Source organism: Populus euphratica, unplaced genomic scaffold, assembly GCF_000495115.2.
Source record: "Populus euphratica unplaced genomic scaffold, PopEup_1.0 scaffold9.1, whole genome shotgun sequence".
Lineage (NCBI taxonomy): Eukaryota > Viridiplantae > Streptophyta > Magnoliopsida > Malpighiales > Salicaceae > Populus > Populus euphratica.
Window position 1 is genome coordinate 1,932,561 of NW_011499857.1, and position 20,628 is coordinate 1,953,188.

The 20,628-nt window shown below is 32.8% G+C and overlaps 1 protein-coding gene across 1 annotated transcript; it reads right to left on the reverse strand.

The window, feature by feature from the left end:
- Window positions 1-8,532: 8,532 nt before the first annotated feature.
- On the reverse strand, window positions 8,533-12,230 carry LOC105123727 (zinc finger protein 4-like). The gene is made up of 2 exons (XM_011023433.1): window positions 12,137-12,230; window positions 8,533-9,761 (listed from the first exon to the last, which is right to left on the reverse strand). Exon 2 carries the CDS (start codon window positions 9,681-9,683, stop codon window positions 8,940-8,942), a length of 744 nt encoding a protein of 247 aa, XP_011021735.1. The 5' UTR covers window positions 9,684-9,761; window positions 12,137-12,230; the 3' UTR covers window positions 8,533-8,939.
- Window positions 12,231-20,628: the final 8,398 nt, after the last annotated feature.

A 20,628-nucleotide genomic window follows, 5' to 3' on the forward strand; every position in this document is an offset into this window, starting at 1 on the left:
CAGACAGGGGTAGAGATAGAATTCTGTGGGGACTAAAATGGCAAGATTTATATAGGGGTAGAAACGAAATATTGGTTAACCATGGGGACATAAATAAAATTTAGCTGTAATTGACAGGGATGGAACCGGAAAAGGTGGGGGCTTACGCGTCATCTAGCTGTTCGAGACCCTTGTCCCCTAAAGCCTCCTTTTCGTTGCTCTCTCTCTCTCTCTCTCTCTTTGTCATTTAATTTCACCGGTCATCTAAGTTGCTGCTGGGCAATCTTCAAGCATCACTTTATAGAATGATTATTTTTATGTTTTAAAAATATATTTTTTAAATATTTTAAAATTAAAAATATTTTAAAAAATAATTATTATTATAACACTAAATAAGATAGGGCATGAGTTTGAAATAGAAAAATTTTTATTCAGAAATAATCAAATTATTTCTTTTGCAGTGTAAAAAAATATATGTGGATGTTCGAAATGTTGATTTATAAAATAAAAAAAATAAGAATATTATCAATATAAATGATACGGAATTTTGAATGTGCATTGAAGATATCATTAATGATATGTTAGAATTTAGATTGTGTATTTTTCAAGCTAGAGGGCATGACAGTCCATTCCTATTGATAAAAAAAAAAAACAGTAAATGCAGTTTTATATCGATCCTTGAAATCAATCTAAACTTGCCAAAATCAAGATTTCAAATCAAATTTATAAAATATAAATACATAAAGTAATTTTTGTAATAAATCTTTTTTATTAAAGATTGCATATCTAATCCATTTTAAAATAGAATTTAGAGATTTATAATTGACCACAAGTTTAGATGTACTTTTTTTAATTTCAGAGTTTTTATTTACATAAAATACCACACACGATTAAAATGATCAGGACTTTTGGATAGAACTTTTGAATTCAAAATTATAGATTTTAAGTTCGTAATGTTGTTTTAAATCAACAGTTATTTATCCAAGTCTTGTTTTTATAAGTATATATTTTTCTAAAAAAAATATTTTTATATAAAAAATTAATAATATGTTGTTTTTTTTCGAAATACATTAGATAAGTCTGAACATATTTGTTATTCAATTTTACTTTATAAATCAGTTATTTTTTTTTGTAAAGTAGAGTTTTATAATTATTTGTCAATATAACAACAAAAAAAACATAATTTTATAAATCATCCAAGTGAAATTGTTTATCATGAATCAATATGTTAATATGATATATGTTTATGAAGCATGTTTTCATCTAATTTAAATTCTTAGTCTATATATTGTTTTTACCCCCCTGAAACCTGGGGTGCCTTTTTGACCGCAAATCATTTATTTGTGACCTTAGAAAGGTGCAGTCTTTCCGCTTTTTATTTGGATTTGGGATGCAATTTTTCACACTTCCAAGACAACGAAGCACCGCCGCTCACCGTACCACAAAAAAAACATTGAAGTTAGGGCAGCAGTTCTAAATAAAAATAAAAATATTTTTAAAAAATAACCATATTTATATTTTCAAATAAAATATTTAAGATAGAGTTGGATGCACATATTTATGGTCAAGATCTTACTAGCAGATTAGGAGATCTTACTAGCAGATTAGGCTTAAGTTTTATCCAGCCAGAGAAAAGACTGAAAAACACAATAGCATTTCTATTTTTATTACAAACATTGTTTCTTGTCAAACATGCATGCGACTAATACATATTAATATACATGGTAATCACACAACACTCTCAATTTACGAAAGAGAAAGAAGAATAAATGCATCAAAAAATAAAAATAAAAATAAAACTGAGATCTCGAGTCTCCTGGTTCTAGATCCTCTTTTTTTTTTTTTGATTTACGTGGGGTGTTCGGGTCAGCTTGCGTGCACCACGACTAATCCCCACGGCCCACTGAATACCCTACAAATCCATGTAAGGCACCGCGGGGATAACAGACATACATGCCAGGGCTCGAACTCAGGTGCAGTGAAAGAAGACAAGCCTTTTCTACCACTAGACCAAGCCCTTGACTGCTCCTGGGTTTAGATCATTGTTCCCAGTGATCTAGCATCTTAATCGTAATCATTGATATGGTTTTATTGTTGCTGCTCCTATGGATTTCATCGGAGTTTCACTTCTATCTCTACATAAAGTTTCAGATTTCCAATATCACCATTTTTAATTTTCAAAAAGTCTCAACTTTTCCCATAACAATTAAATAGCCATGTTTTGAATTTTGTGTATGGTTTTTTTTTTCTTGTATTTTTTTAGAGCACACGAGCGAGCCTGGCCTAATAGTTCTCGGTAGATTCTGTGTAGTCTTATTGGACAAACAAATGAAAGGAAAAAAGAACAAGTGTTTCTACAAGGCTTGTAACATTTTTAGGGATTTGATAGCAAATGGGAAAACATAAAATACGTAAAGGATAAAATTTAATCTTTTAAAAAATTACAAGAGTAACATTTAATTTTTTTAAATTATTATAGGAATATAAATGGAATATCGATGAATATAGATAAAGGTGGAAGATTAAATTTGAACTGAAGATTGAATGGCTAAGCGAAATGTCAAGTTTTTTTTTTTTTAATAAGTGTTTGGTATTTTAATGTAGATTAATTTTTTAAAAATGTTATCTATTTAAAAATATATTAAAACAAATTTAGATTTTTTTTAACATTAATATATTAAAATCATTATAAAATACTAAGAATATAACAGCTTAATATTTTTTTTTTGTTTGATGTACCAAACACATTTCTAAGGATCTAAATACAAAAATTAGCAGTGCCTTGATCAGAGCGACTCGGCACCGTTTCCTTCGACAACATCAGCGGCAACAACAATGTAACCGTAAGCGTGTCTTGTTTAATCAAATGATAACAAATTCTATTAAAAAAAATTGACACCAAACGCGTCTTTATTGCACGACTGAAAAAAATATAAATAAAAAATAAAAAAACAGAAAGATTTTCCTGTTAAAAACACCTAGAGTGAAGATTAGTACACATGGTCAACGAGTTCGGATGGGCAAAGAAAAGCAAACACGTTCAAAGAATCGTTTTCCTCGGCACCGTTTGGGAGTGGCTGGAATAAATTTCTTTAGATTTTTTTTTTATTTTTTCAAACATTCAAATTAATTTTTTATTTTAATATGCCACGTTAAAAATAAAAAAATTATTTTATTATATCTTCAATTTTTTTATAATAAAAAGCTAAAAGCCGTAGGTAAATTACCAAATTGTCTCTAAGTATACGCGTGTAGAATCGAGTAGACGGAAGAATTCTTACCCCGTGAGGCTTATACTGTGGAGTCATAGACACTATGGGCTTCTTCTCCTCTCTTCTTTCAGACTGGGAGACGCGAGGGTCAACAGACATAAAGATAAAGCAAGGATGATCGCTCTCCGAAATTAAAAAAAAAAACCAGCTCCAAGAGACTCCGATGAGTAAAATTGATAATATATTTTTTTAATAGTGTGAATTTTTATTTTTTTACTTTAGTGTATTTTAATTGTAAAAAAACATCTAGAAGTATTTTAATAATTTGATGTGAATGAATTAACTTAAAAATTTTTAAACAATTAAAATAATAAAATTAATTAAGAAATTAAAAAAATTAAATTAACTCTAGAAAACTAGTCCAACTTATAATACAGGTCATGGCTGGAATAATTTTATGAAAAAAATTAAAAATTAAAAATAATGAAAAAATATAACTAATAGTGCTTTGATATTATAAAATATAATATTTTTATAAAAGGATTGATTAAGTGATATTTTATTTATTATTCTTCTTGAATGTTGCAAAATAAACATTGAAAAACTAAAGAAAAATATTTTTATTTTTAAAGTTTCATTTAGCATCATTAATAGCTTGAATGGGGCTGTTATAAAAAAAATAAAATGTTTTTTAATTAAAAAATACTAAAAGCACAAAACAATTATTTAAAATTAAAGAAAATAAAATTTTAAAAAACACGGAAGATTCTGTAAACACTGCCCGCAAAAAGGCTCCCAATGCAAATAGCAAGTGTGAAGACCCATGTGAAGAACACCAAAATCGAATCTCATGTGCAAAATCCATAGATTCGGATGTGTTGCTGGTGTGGGGAGGAAAGAACGAAAAGAGAAAAGAAAGAAAAGCAAGCAAAAAAAGAGAAAGAAAATCAATGTGAATGTTTTTTTTAGATTAACATGGATGTTCGGGCTAGTTTGTACGTACCATGATTAATCTCACGGGCCCTGAAATTAATGACCATGTAAGCCTCTAGTAACCATCGTATAAGTAATTAAGAACTCGAATCTGAGACTACAGACAAAATAAATCCCTTTATTTCAAGTTTAAATGAACATGAATGTTGACAAGAGAGGAGGAGGAGAGAGGAAAAAATGTGTGTCTGTCATCGACCCACGTCTCCGAGTTTGAAAGTTGAGATTCACGGGTTTTTGAATGATGGGATAAAGAGCTGTGTATGGCCTGATTTGGATGCAAATAAGAGATGTCACCGATGCAACAAACAAAAGGAGATTCAGCAATGAAGCAGAAGACCATGGAAGACAAGACCTTCGGGCTCAAAAACAGAAACATGAGCTAAAAAGCACAAAAATATGTAAAACCCCTCGAGCCAAAAAAATAAAACCCCAACCTGACCTGCTAAGGTAATTTATAATTGATAATTCTAATCCTTTTTTATTTCCATTTCCATTACTATATTTCATCGTTTCTTCTCTTCGATTAACCAATGCCGTGAAAAACTCTGTAATTTTGACATTTAATTAGAGTGTGTGTGCAGTGAAGTGGAGAGTTAAGAGGATGATTTTGGTGGTTGAAGATGTGTTTTTAATAAGCCCAGTTGCTAATTTTATTTCATGGATTTGATTTTTGTCGTTTAAAGTCTTACATTTTTTAGGAGAATTAAAGTTGGGAGTGCCCAATCCCATGGTTGCCGGTTTAAACTTTATTTTCATTTATCAAAATATATATATTTTTAATTTTTTATATCATTACGTCAAAAGGATTGAAAAATACTAAAAAAAATAATTTTAAAAAAATTAAATTTTAATAAAAAATAAGTTGAACCACAGTCTTAAACAGCTACAATATGTGTTGATAAAGTCGTGGTTCAATCATAGAAAGCTCGAGGACTTTGGAATGTGTGGGGATTGAAACAGGGCTTTATTTGAATAAATAAAAACGAAAAAAAGAGAAAGAAAGAGGAAAAGATGGAGCTAAATGAATTGTTTAAAGCTGATATTAGCCCACCCAAAGTTCTTGTTGGTAATTACTCATTTTTCATCTTTTAATTTAATTTTATGTTATTTGAACTTTAGCTTTTGTTATATTTTGGTGGGAGATATACTAATAGCTTCACTAATCAAGCGTTGATCAATAGTAGATGGTCAGTGAGGTTTTTAAAGTGGAGTAATGAACAAAATGTTTTAAATGCAGGTTCTCTCATGGTTTGAACGTTCAATGAGAAAGGGAGAAAAGATTGATATACAGAGTGATAAATGTGAACATGATTGTTCGATTACCAATGTGTTTCAATTTTTTTGTATTGGTAATAAAGATGTTGATAATAAACCTGTTGCTCAACAGGACTGGAGAAATGGCGTTGTTAAAAGCTGCTTGAGAGCTGTGGTTAGGGTTGCGAAAAGCCCGAGTTTTGGTTTTTATTTGTTGCGCAGTTGACTAATAATGTGAAGCCGCCGTGGGAACCTTCTAATTTCAGACAAAACTGGATTGGTTTGTCCAGATCTTTCAGGTAGCTTATTGAGGTTTTGGTCATTGTGTTTCTTTCGTTTTGCTTTTTTTTATTGGTATTTGATTTGGGATAGCACAAATTCATCTCCTCTCTCGTTTTTTTTCTAATTCATTCCATATCTGTGTGTACAGAGTTCTGAAGTTATTGAAAATGCTGAAAAGCCTAGGACAACCCCTTCAGCTGTTGCCTTTACCCAAGAGGGAGAGTTGCTTGTGGGCACTCCACCAAAACGTCAGGCTGCGACTAATCCAAGCAATACAGTTTTTTGAACTAAGCGTTTGATCGATAGGAGGTTCGATGATCCTCAAGCACAAAAGGAGATGAAAATCGTTCCAGGTCTCCGAATGGGTTGAAGCCAATGGGAACAATGTTCGCCTAGCCAAATTGGGGCCTTTATTCTGACCACGATGAAAGAAACTGCAAGAGCATATCTCGGAAAAGGAATTTCAAAAGCTGTGATCACTTTGCCGGCCTGTTTCACTGTCCTCCATAGTCTAGAAAGCTGATTTATTGGTTCTTTTTAATACCCTTGTTTTGTGTGATGAATGATAAATACTAATTCCAGTTCCTTAACTCGTGAGTGTATATTATCATTTCATTATTTTTCCTTACAACCATCTTATTTAAAAGCTTAAGCTGTTAAGTGAAATTTTATAATATAATTTATATTATTTTCTAATACACCCCCTCAAATAAAAGTCTTTTGAATTTGAAACTTGCACAGGTTCACATTATCTTGTATTTAATTTTTATCAGATAAATAGAGATGATGAGATTCGAACTCGTGACTGTTTGGTTATCAAAACTCTAATACCATATTACAGGACCATCTCACTTAAAAGCTTAAGCTGTTAGATGAAGTTCTAGAATATGATTTATATTATTTTCTAACAGAAAACTGTTAAGTTGTTATTTAAAAAATAATAATTCTAATAAAAAATGTAAAAAAAATACAAGAGAAAGAGGTTTTTATTAAAAAGATATTTTTTATTGTTAATTTTTTTTTTATACCTTTTACTTTTTACCCAATAAACAATATAACTAAAACAAATATTCACAGAATATATTAGAATATATTAATAAGAGAAGAAAAAAATTATGCTAGAAAATGATTTTTTGAAATAATTAAATAAATAAAATTTAAGAGCTTGTGACAATCAAATATTTTCATGTTAACCTTTCACTTCTTGTTTTAGTTTTTAGTTAGTGTTCGTAATTTTTTAATTTTTTACAGGATAAAATATTTATTTATTTATTTATTTTATAAAATACATGCGTAAACTTTCGAATATTAAATTGGATTTTTCATGATAACAAAAGGGTGTTCACAGCTTCTTCGTAATTTTTTTTCACATTAAAAATTAACTTTGTATGGACGCAGCAGAGCACGGGTATTCTACTAGTTCTTATAGATAAGCTATGTAATTCTTAATTAGCAGTAGCTTAAACTTTCTAAATTACCCCTTCTCAAGCAGCAAGTCTGAGCATGCTCCGAAACTTTTAAAAAAAATTAAATTTTTTATTTTAAATAAATTTTATTATATAATTTTAGATTATTTTGATTTTAATGTGTTACTATTAAAGTAATTTTTAAAAAATCAAAAAAATATTTTAAATCATTATCACCATCGCTGCATGTTATGCCAAATAACGTTGATAGCTTGAAAAACGAGACACAAGCAGCCCCCCCCTGCAGCTGAGGCATTAACCCAGAAGGCGGAGTCACCTAAATACGAGAATCATCGATCCGGACTTGCTTCTCCAAGCTTCGCCAGAAAATCCACACATTGATTACCCTAGGCGCTTTCTAGCTCCCTTAAAGCATGATGCCTTGTTTCCCAGAGTCCGACTCCCGTGCATTCTTAACACCAAACCGAAGTCAAAACAATTCACCAAACCAAAAATGACTTGGATCATCACATCTTTGTTGCGAGCACACCAAACCAGCCAACAGGTACAACAAATGCTCCTACAATCTCTAGCTCCACATAATAGGAGGGTTGAAAAACCTTCATCAGCAGCCATGAATCCCAGGTACCATTAAAGAAATCAGGAAGAGGATGGACTGGAGATTCAAATCCTTTTCCACCAAGAGCACACAAAGCTGAAGGCGTGAGCTCCCTATGATAACGAAGCTCGTTGGTTGGAAAGAATCTTCGAGTTAGAGCCCGTGGAATGTGGGCAAGGCAGCTTCATGACCAACTAGTGACCAGACTTCGCGGAGTAGGAACCTGAGGAAATTCCTCCCAGTTTTCTACTATTCTATTTGGTGCAGAGGATTAGCTAAAGGAACAGCAGATATAAAATCCTGATCACCAGGAAGTGAATTATGAAGTCGGAACGTGTCCCACGTTCTAGAGCTTTAAGTAGTGTGTCAGCAACCATAAAAAATGATCGATCATCCAGAAAATTGATATTTGGCACCATAAGCTTCGAGACAGCATCCCCGACCCAGTGATCATGCCAAGTAGTGTGGAGTGGAGATACAGTGCCCATCACCAACACGGCAGGTATAACCATCTCGAAGGAAACTGAAAGCATTTAGAATGGCAATGCAAGTAGGGAGATCCCACTCCCTGGATGGCAATCGACCAGTGATTGGCTGACCCTTAAGGTAATGGGAATGCATGACCTGCACCCATGATTTTGCTTCCATTTGAACATAAGCCAGCATATCTAGTTGAAGTGTTTCAAGAAACCAAAATAAAATTCGACTTCACCATACATAACTTTATTCAGGGAAAAAATTGAACAGGAAGGATGACACATTAATTCCATAAAGAAGAAACAAACTGTGATCTAAATATATTGCAAGAACTTTCCATTAATTTGAACGTCCAAATTTCACGTGTATAAGGAGTCCAACAACATAGTTAGTGCTGTAAAATTACAAGGAGGAGAAAAAATTGACAAGAAGAAAGAGATGGAGAGCCCAGTTCTAGTGAAAATTAGAAAGCTCATAGCCATTTCCAATGCATATCTCACTGTACAAAGTGAAGACTGATATAAGTAGCATGCCTGAAAGAAAAATACGACACAACAATAAGAAAAAATTGACAACAATAAAGAGATAGAGAGCAAAGTTTAAATGAAAATTAGAAAGCTCATAGGCGTTGCTGATGCATATCTTACTGTACAAAGTGAAGACTGTTATGAGTAGCATGTCTAATAGAAAAATAAGATTCAAACAAGTAAATGGAATTCAGAGCTTCAAAGTAAGATCAGGTGCTGATGAATCTGTCCTTGATGGTGGTGCCCTTGCTTCAAAATTCATATTTGGACATTGAGCAAGCTCTAATCCCGAGTTGCCACCAACATCCTCACCAACCTGCCTAAAACTCCCAGGCCAATATGAACCCACATCATCTTCTTCCATGAACATCGCCATTCCATAATAGCCTTGCCCAAACCTAGCTCCACCTCTTGTATTAGCAGGCGTTTGAGATTGTATGAGATTTTGGTGCATCGCAGCATGGGCTTTGATCCCAAGAGACCGAAATGCAGAACCATGAAGTGGAAGAGAAGCCAGGCTAGTATATCTATCTGAAAGTATTCCCATACGCATTGCTCGCTTTGCCATTGTTCGCTCTCTCTTATGTGCATTTTGGTGACCACCAAGTGCCTGTGAGCTGTAGAACTTTCTGCGGCAGTAATTGCAAGAGAAAACTCTTGGGATAGTTGTGTTTGGAGCATGGGTAGCTACTTCACTGCTAGTCTCACCTGTTCCCTTCAACTCAATTTCACTGGAGTTGAAATGGAGTGATAAATCAAGGGAAACAGGCACTGGATTCTCTTGAAGCTTAATGAGATCTGTGAGAGAGGAAGAAGGGGTGGTGCTTTCCTTTGATGGATCGGGGGACGGCGCATGCATAGATAAGTTGGATGCTACTTGGCTACTAACTTCTGAATCATTTTCGAAATCCAATTTGGATTTTGCAGGTATCATGACTGGGTGATATAGTGAAGTACTTGGGCCAATATGTACCACCACAGAAAAACTGCTGATAACTGGATAGTGCTTCACCTGCAGTTACAATGATTCAATTAATAGCCTCGAAGTGACAATTTAAAGAGTAAACATTGGAACGGATATATATATGGTTCGTTCTATCCCGATACCATATCTACTAAAGCAATTAAGGAATAGTGCCTGTTTGCTAGCTTGAAAGCACAACAAAATTGTCTAAAAGCACATCACAGCACAACAACTCTAATCCTGTCCAAAATTCCCTGCACATCTTAAACACACCCCAGACTCCAGAACAATTCAAAACCATTAACAATCATTACATCATTCATAATGTGGACCTGTTAAGGTGATCCAAACAATTCAACCAACCAAAATCTTTTTTCTCTTTTCCATTCTTAATGAATATCATAATACCACAGGAAAGGCTAACTTTTTATTTTTATTCTTTTTATTTATTTATTCAGGACAAAAGGCTGATCTCATCATCTCAAAAGCTCTCATTCCAGGAGAGGAACATAACTTTGGAACCATTCAAGCCAACATCTCATGACTTCAAAAATTTAGGCCAAATTTCTCCAGCTGGGGAGAGTAGATGAAATCTCAATCAGGAGGTAAATAATATAGTTTGAAGTGTTCAAATGTGTTTCAACTGACTCATGCCAAACCATCTAAGGAATTCCTTTTTTTTTTCCCTGTCATGTCCAGGGTTGATATTTAGCCTATATATATCCTTTCCTGTAAACCCGTCCTTTTTATTACTTCAGCCAAACTGACTTTCAGATCAATGACTTCATTCCACGGTTTGTTCTCCTTGAATGCAGGTCACCTCAAGCTCTACAATACACGTGATTGAATCATCCTATAAGAGCTTCCCTCAACTTTTCTAAATGAGGGCATCAATTTTCTAAGAAAATTTCCTCGACTAGTTAGCAGCATCTGATGGAAAAAAGGGATCATAGGCCTTGTTGCTGTTTCCATGAAGACAACCTCATTTCTAGAAAGTCCATCGGCCACTTGTGAACTTGCTTGATTGATTTCACTCCCATTAAGCTTGACCCACACAAAGCACCTCAACTTTAGCTTTGATTTCACATCAGTTATTTTGAGGATCTTTTTCATCACACAGTTCCAACGAATCATTAACCAAATCACTGTATTGACTAGTAGACGCTCCCTGTTCCCCGTAAACACTTGAACTGGTTAGTTATTCCTAATTCCTAGTGTCTGTGATCTGTATATCGCTGTTATAAGAGTTCACATGCATGTATTTATGTGTCTGTGCTAGACTACTTTGTAATGTTTTTGCAATACAAAAGCATTGTGTTGGAGCTTTAAGATTATTATTTTTTCACTCAAACGGGAGCAATTAAGGTAAAAAAACCATTTCCCCAATTGACTTTTCCATGTAGCATCACACCTTTCAAATGATGGAAAGTAAAAACCATGCACCTCTGAACTGCAGAGCATCTCACAACTATTCAGACTTGACCTCACATGGTAAAGTCACAGATCTCCAAAACTCCCACAAAATTCATGAATTTTCATTATCTATCATGCATATATAATTCTTCGCAACAACAGAGGCATCATTCAATTAATGTTTTGCCAGAACCAGACTATGTCATTTTTTACAGATCATCTGTAGTTCCTCAAACTTTTATCTCAAGAAAATTACTTCAATTGACATGTCAAATGGCTCTTAACTTGATCCACAACTTGTGAATAGATAAAAGTGGCCAGCTTCCATTATATCAATCCCTACCATACCTAAAACAAATAGAACTGCAACACCACCCTATCTCAAAACATGTAATGACTAGGTTACATTTAAGGGCATTCCAATTAAGTTAAGAACCAAGTAATCCTACATTTAGGAAAAGCATTTTAAGAAATTAAGAATGCGCCTACAACCCCTTCTCCTTTGGAAGAGGTCGAAAATAATGGTTAAAGTGAAGGATAAACATCTCTTAGTTGTATGGTCTGATGCAGTTTCAATCTGAACGAAAGCTCTACGCTCATGCAAGAAGCAGGAATTGCCTCAGTTATTGGGAAAAAAATTGCATTACAGATTACCATTCCAATTCTGTGCAAAATCAATTATAAAACAAGGGAGAGGAAAAGGCAAAAATGCAAAAAGCCCTCATTATCAACAGCTCTAATAAAAAAAAAAAAAACAGAAAATTGAACTCAGCTGCAGGCCATCAATAATACCCAAAATCATTAACAAAACAATACATTAGAAGAACATAAACAAACACTAAATGATTGGGTGAATCAGCATATGTAGAGCATACCCAATAAACAAAGATGATATTAGAGTAACACAAAAGAAACGATGAAAGATTAGAAATAATCAAAAACCGAAAGAAGGAAGTACAAAGACGAAATAATATGCAGCGATAATTAGGGAGGCGGTTGAAGTTCCTTACATGGTATCTTGAAATTCTCGAGTGAGCTTCAAGGACATAGTACAACTGTTTTGCGAAAAGAGAGAGAGAGTCCGTGTGAGTAATCAAAGTGGTTTTTTTTTAGATTTTGCCACTTATGGAGTGGGATGAAAGTAGATAAAAAGAGAATAAAGAAAGAGAGAGAGAGAGCTGCAAGCACTGTGGGAAAGCAGAAGTCGAAGAAATGGAGAGGATGGTGCAAAGACAGATAAGTCAGAGACAGAAGAAATTAAAATAAAAGCAGATAATGCAATGAGCACTCTGATGTTGAATTTTGGGCTCTTTCCAAGTCTTTCAATCAACAACAGCTACACAGTACATTGATATCAATGAATGCATGAATAAAGAGAGAGAAGATGTGTGTGGGAGAGAAAAGCATGCAAAACGACAGAGAAAGCGAAGACAGCCCCCACAAAAAGACACTCGAATCAGTGTTTGTGATTTCATTTCATTCCTAAAATTTCGTTCTCATCCCACTTTTTTTCTTAAAAAAAAAAACAGAAAAGATAAATAGTACTCCAGTAGACTAAGCCTCCACTTGCATATCAGATTCTTTGCGTTGTCTTTTTACCCCCTTCCTTCTTTTCCCTTTTCTTGTAAAGATGCATTCCCATGCCATCTCCGTCTCTCACACTTGGTTTTTGCAGCTCACTTGCACATGAACCTTCGAGGCTGGTTAGATATATGATTATTCTTCTTTTTTAAAAGTTTTTTTTTTTTTAAATAATAATATCTTTAAAAATTTTAAAAATTATTTTTGATCCAGTGTATCCAAATAATTTAAAAATATTAAAAAAATATTAATTTAAAATAAAATATTTAATTTTTTAAAAATATTTTTAAAATATAAATACAATCAATAACTTCGTATGTCCCACACCCGTTTTTATACTCTTTACAAACAGTTCTGCGAGATAATGTGGTCTATTGATGTCACTCGCAAACGAGACAAGGCCACAGACCAGACGATAGCCTCAGATGTGGACCCTTTTTTTTTTTTTACTAACGTCTACTGTCATTTTTTCTTCTTATTTGTAATTAAGATATTAGCGGCGATCCCGACTATTTTTGTTGGATAAGTCGTGAATACTACGACTAAGCATCTCTGAACTTCCGTAATGTTTGGAAGTCTATATTAATTTTTAAAAAATAATAACTATTATATTTATTTATTTTATTAGAGAATCAAGTCATCGGTTTGACAGTGATTATCCATGGATAAGAGATTTCAAGTCCCTCAATCGCACCTTATTTTCTGATTAAAGAATTTTATAATACTAAATTAAATTCACATCAATTATCATCCCACGAAACATGATAATAGTTTCAAGTTGTGAATTGTTGGATGTATTTTAGCATTTTATTATATGCTGTCGTAAGAATTTGGAAAAACCTTCTTACAACCAAACTATTGTTTTGTGATTATGGTAATAACGAATAATGAGTGTGCGAGCTCATAAACTATTTTGATTTTTGACAAGAAAATATACTATCCAAGTGGTATTAAGCTAAAAATAATTGCAAATTAATTCATACATGGTCAATTTATTAGATTGTTATGCAATGTAGAAACATGGTCATAGAATATTAAGCTAGAAATAATTGAAAATAAGAACTTGAATTTGCCTATCAAACAAACTTATATTCTTGAACGAATCACTGTATTCTTATTTGAATTTATTAGATTGTTATGCAATGTAGGAACATGGTGAATCCGTAAGTTGATTATTGGCTGAAAAAAAGCGATGGTCATAATTTCTAAATAAAAGGAATTAAAAAATATATATAAGATTTTCAAATTCTTTTCTAATTTACTGAGAAGATAAAAGATAATATTCTTGATTTCATTAAAGCTGAAACCCTAATAATGTAAAGTGAATTTTTATTTTACAAGAATTCTCCTTCTTTGTGCTCGCTATGATAGATTCATCATGATCACCTTCCCCATCCGTGTCCTTTCGAAACAAAGGAATGAAACCACGCACGAAATGAGGATAGCTATGTTAGCACGATCATCACTTCCGACTTTGTTTCGTTTTTTAGAGTTATTCCCCGACACAATTCTTCAATTAGGATGTCCCGATTGTTTCTTTCTTTCCCTGACCTTTTCTGGCCATCTAGAAATTCTACCTCAGCTGCCCCTCGCCACCACCGCAAAGCCATAAAACCACATTCTTCGAATCAACCATAAAAAGCCACAGACTACTATTAATCCCCGCCACCGGAACCACCACTGGGAGCTGTCTCCACAACAGTTGTCACCCTCTCCTGCATGTGGCCGTTCCTCTCCTGGCCGAAGCCACTCCTCATCATTGACCTCCCTTGCAGCATCATCATGGACCTAGGTGGCTTGCTGTGTCGTTGATTTGGGAATTGATGGCGTGGGTGATTGTCAAGGTGGTGAAGGCTGGGTTCGAGTGAGGGACGATCTAGGTGGTCGCAGTTGATAATGAAAAGAACGATGACTCATTTATCTCATAAGACAAACAATTTTCACAAACTGGCAATGGTAAATATGCGATCTGCTAGGAACATCTTCCGTTGCAATGGATTTTTCACTGCTAACCCTAGTTAATAGATTCTCCATTAAGCATTATTTAAATATATTGGTTATCATGCCTGCTGCATGCTATCGACATGATTCCATTTAAGTTTTAATGAAAAACGAAAAAATAAAGATGCTGATCATGAATTATTATTATTTTTAATGAAAAAAGAGCTGAGCATTTTTTATCACGAAACTTGTTAATAAAAAATAAAAAGATAATGCCTTGTTTACTAAAATTAATTTAAAAATATATGACTTAATAAATTATAATAAGAATTGCAAAGGCCAATTAAAGGTTAAAATGGTATATGTTGATATTTATAATAATAATCAAAAAGTAAGTATAGATACATGTATAAATATTTTATCCTTATAATTAAGTTATAAAGAGTTGTACTTATTAATAGAGGTAATAAATTATGGAATAGAGATTCAAGCGAAGACAACGAGACCATTATCAAAAAATTTCATTTAATTTTATTATAACTAAAATAAATATTTCAAGAGTTAATTTGAAGGCTTCAAGTTTTTGAGAGAAAAATGAATTTCTTTACTCTTAATATTCATTTATTATTTATGCATTTTTCATGTTTTAACAGAACATGTCTCTCGATTAACATCATGAGTTTTCAATATAAACTTAATCTAATTAAAATTAATATTCACAAGAGTTTTAATAATTTAAATTCATGACAAAAAATATATTTCTTTAGTCAAAATCTCTTTTTTCTTATTCATTTATTTTCTTATTTTGAAGATTTTTTTATTAGAACCTTATGTTTTAAATAAAAACTTATCATGATCTTATAAAACTCTTGTGTTGATAAGTTTTAGACACTTTTTGGGAAAAAACAAAAGAATAATTATTTCATGAAAATTATATACAAAATTTATGATAACAAAAAGAAAATATTTTACTCTTCCTGAATATTCATTTGCAATATTTTTAAGAAAATTTTATATATTAGATTTATATATAATTATAAAATAATTGAAAAATGATCATATAAAGCTATAATCTCATTTAAAGAAAATGATATAATCAAGTGATTTTTTAAATGTCACTGTAATTATTTGTCTAAATATAATTTATTTTAAAATAAAAAAACAAGGGCTAACTAACTATAGCCTGTGCACGTTTAGACTTACAAGGGAAGACTGGCGCTCCTAACTTTAGAAAAATGACAACCCATTTATGACTGAACTTCATAGAATGACTTAAATATATTTAGGTTTACAAGACCACACTCGCATGCCTGATCTTTGTAGTTTTATTGGGCGAAAAGGTTAGACCTATGGTTTGGCCTAAAGGGGAAATCTAAGTTTTTTTAATTTTTAAAAAATAAATGGGCAACACGTGATTTATTGGATAAATAAGATTTCATTAACTAAAACATTGAGGTTTAAATTAAGATAGGATTTCTAAAAACTATACTTCAACTTGTTTTAATCGATAAACACCCACAAAACATCATATAAATCTTAATAACTCTATTTTCAATCTTAAAATAATTTTTAAATAGTTTAAAAATTAAAAAAAAAATTATGAATCTTGATTTTTTTTTTCAACATAGTTAAAGAGAAAAGCTACATATATTCAACATTCTTACCTAATACAAAACTATTAAACCAAGTTCAATTTTTTTTTATTATTTGCACTTGACTAACCAAAATCTTTCTCTCCTCTCTCTTTTATTAGCATCTAAGGATTGGAATATAAATAAAATGAAGCTTTAGGAAAAAATATCAAATACTTAAATATAAGAACAAAAATATAAAAATAAAATCTTCAAGGATCAAATTTAGCTTTTTAAAAAAACTTCAAAAACTAAATTGATCTTTTTCAACATCAATGCACTGAAACAAGAGAGGAAATAAAGTTTTAGGACTCAAATATAGAAATTGTGTGTATAGAAAAATTAAGAAGAGGACATTTTAGAAACTAAATTGAATCGTCGCCGGAACTTCAAGGATTAAATTAAATTTTTCTGAACATCCAGGGATTGAAGTACAAGGAAAACGAAGTTATAAGGACTATAGCGTGAGAAAAATGAAATATCAAACTCATATTAATTGTAAAAATTAAACGGGTATTATTTTACATGGTGATATATATTTTTAAGCTGTCACAGTAAAACATATAACAAATAAAATAATAAAATTTGATTTTGAGCATTAAGAAATTCTTAACAAGTACCATAAAGACATCCATTAGCCTAACTAAGAAATCAAGTTGTTGCAACTATCTAGGTGGTGGCCAAGTGGTAAGGACTTGGGATCAAGGGGTTTGCTTCCTCTGTGGTCTCAGGTTCGAGTCCTTAGTTGCTCATATGATGGCCACTGGAGGCTTACATAGTCGTTAACTTCAGGGCTCGTGGGATTAGTCGTGGTGCGCTCAAACTGGCCCGGATACCCACGTTAATCTAAAAAAAAAAGAAATCAAGTTGTTGCGTGTGAGGTTCTAACTCAGTGATGAGAGGGGTTTGTTTTCTTTCTCCATACCTGGGTTCGAGTTTTACTGCGTACGCCTGTCACCTCCACAGTGCCTTACCTGCTTATTAGACTTGCAAGATGTTTGGTGGGCTGTGATGATTAGTCGTGGTGCGCGTAAGCTGGCCCGGACACCCCACTTAAATAATAAAAAAAAAAGATATCAAGTTGCTGCTTTGTTAAAAAAGAAGAAGAAATTCTTATTTTTCAAATATTTATTATTCGGCATGTTTGATTATAAACTCAGGTGAATAAAAATGGGAAGATAGTTTTTTACTCTATCATGGCTTATTTTATTTTATTATCGCAATTACTTTTATTTTTAACACGATTTAAAAATTTAGAACAAGTTGTAGAATTATAATTTTTAATGAAATTAGGTTTGTCGTAGTTCATTATTTAAAGCGATGGAGTAATCTAATTAACGAGCTTGTGTACGTTTTTATCCTGGTCACTTCCAGACACCTATTTCATGGAAACGGAGTGTTTTATAAAGGACAAGAATCTCTTTTCGCTCTCTTCTTTCAGTTGAAAAGACAAGTAGGAGTCCTTGTGGAGATTCTAAAATCATTTCGGGCCCAGGAGTGTTACTGCTACTGAGTGCAAATTTGGGTCGAACAGGTATATTGGAATGGGCCAAGCCCATCTTTACCTGTACCTATAAAATAGGTGCTTGCCAACATCTGTCTTTTCAATTTTATTTCTTACAAGTTGTTAAACCCTGACGAGGTTGGAAAAAAATTGAGCTGAGAAGCATGTAAAACCTGGTTGGATTAACTTTCAAGATTTTTTTTTTTAAATAAACGATATTATTTTAATAAAAATAATTAATTCATATTTATCCGATGACTTGCTTATTGACATGATGATTCAATGATTTAAGTTATTTCTCGAGCTAATTCTCAGTATATATGATCTATGCCATAGTTATATTTCTCGTTTTGTTTCCCTTCCCTTAATGGCATGTAGCTATATTTTCACCTTTCATAGACTCTCAGGGCAAAACTGGAGCATGGAATTGATCTTACCGTGTGGCTTAGTGGCTATAGCGCCAAACTATCACCCACCTCATCCAGGTTCGGGACATGCTTTTTGAAGGTCACGTGGTCCATCCACTACACCTAATGATGGGGTATAGAAACTTCATTTAGTTTTGTTTGTGTTTTTTTTTAAAAAAAAATATTTTAAATTAATTTTTAAAGTGTTTTTAATTTTTTTTATTAATATTAAAATTATTTTTTAAAAAATATTTTAATATATTTACTTAAAAAAATATTTTGAAAAATAATCACTATTTTATTATTGGATGAGGAGTGATGTGATGCGAATTTTACTCCAAGCTGGAAAAATGAACATAAGAATAATAAGAGGCATGCATAGCTACCACGAGTTTTGGGCATATTTTTGGATCATGGAACCTAGTAATTTCCATGTCCTGACTAGTCGATCAAGTATCAACATATTTGTATTCAGCGTTTACGTTGCTTTCTCAAAAGAATTTTTTGGTTTCTATGCTTTAATTTTATTGTGAGCAAATCAAAAGGATTTGGGGTACAACCAATCGTATCGCATATTACGGGACCTCAGATGGACATATATACCAAATCATGAACGAGCCCAAAGCTGGCTTGATGGCCTGTGGCTTTAAAAAAATTCTGCACATATCTCCAAATCAACTCAGATTGCTGGGAACTTATTCTAAGTACATTGGAATTCAATTTATAGACATTTTTAACTAAAACGATAATATTCGGATGAAGGTACGTACATACGCAGCGAAGACTTTCTATAAGTTGTTGCCTGCCTTGTCTTGTCTTTTTTCTCTGCCCTTGATTGTGAGCCTGGCTCATATGTGTTATATATATATATATATATATATATGACTTTCTATAAGTTGTTGCCTGCCTTGTCTTGTCTTTTTTCTCTGCCCTTGATTGTGAGCCTGGCTCGTATGTTTTATATATATATATATATAAGACTGCTGAAATGTATGCTGCAGTTACTACAGGAAGATCAATTGTAATTTAACTTCACAAATCACAAGCTATGATTTTGTTTCTTTTAAAAACAATGTCGTTTGCAAGTGGCCTTTAAGACAATCACATAATAAATAATGTCGTTCAGTAAGGTGTCCCACGGGCCGAGTCAAAAAATAATAATTCAACGTAAAGAAATAATGCATAGATGAAGCTAAGTGTTTCTAAGAAAACAAAAAAAGTAATTAACTATTGATTTGATTGAGTCTAATAAACTTAATTAATTTAATAATAAAATTTAAAAACTATAATGACAATAAATAAATAATAATTGATAATAATTAGCTCGAAAAATAATAATAAACTTATATTCTTGAATGAATCAATTTATTCTTATTTGAATTTATTAGATTGTTATGCAATGCAGGAACATGATCAATCCATAAGTTGATTATTGGTTGAAAAAAAGCCATGGGCATAATTTCTGAATAAAGGGAATTAAAAAAATATAAGATTTTCAAATTCTTTTCAAATTTACTGAAAAGATAAAAGATAATATTCTTGATTTCATTAAAGCTTAATTAATCCCTAAAAATGCAAAGTGAATTTTTATTTTACAAGAATTCTCCTCCTTTTATGCTCGCTATGATAGCTTCATCATGATCACCTTCCCCGTCCGCGTCCTTTCGAAACAAAGGAATGAAACCGCGCACAGAAAGAGGATAGCTATGTTAGCATGATCAACATTTCCGACAATGTTACCATTCTTCAACTAGGATGTCCTGGGTGCTTCTTTCTTTCCCTGCCCTTTTCTGGCCACCTAGAAATTCTACCTCAACTGCCCCTCGCCACCACCGCCAAAGCCATAAAACCACATTCTTCGAATCAACCATAAAAAGCCACAGACTCCTATTAATCCCCGCCACCGGAACCACCACTGGGAGCTGGCTCCACATCAGTTGTCACCCTCTCCTGCATGTGGGCATTCCTCTCCTGGCCGAAGCCACTCCTCATCATTGACCTCCCTGGCAGCATCATCATCGACCTAGGTGGCTTGCTGTGGTCGTTGATTTGGGCATTGGTGGCGTGGGGGATTGTCAAGGTGGTGAAGGCTGGGTTCGAGCGAGGGAGGATCTAGGTGGTCGCAGTTGACAATGAAAAGAACAATGACTCATTCATCTCATAGACAAAACAATTTTCACAAACTGGCAATGGTAAAGCTGCGATCTGCTAGGAACATCTTCCGTTGCAATGGTTTTTTCACTGCTAACCCTGGCTAATAGATTCTCCATTAAGCATTGTTTAAATATATTGGTTATCATGCCTGCTGTATGCTATCGACAGGATTCCAATTTAAGTTTTGATGAAAAAAGAAAACACTAAGATGCTGATCACGAATTATTATTATTTTTAATGAAAAAAGAGCGAAGCATTTTTTATCAACAAATTTTTTAATAAAA

Coding starts and splice junctions, on each gene's coding strand:
- LOC105123727 (XM_011023433.1), bottom strand. CDS start 9,683: ATGATACCTGCAAAATCCAAATTGGATTTCGAAAATGATTCAGAAGTT.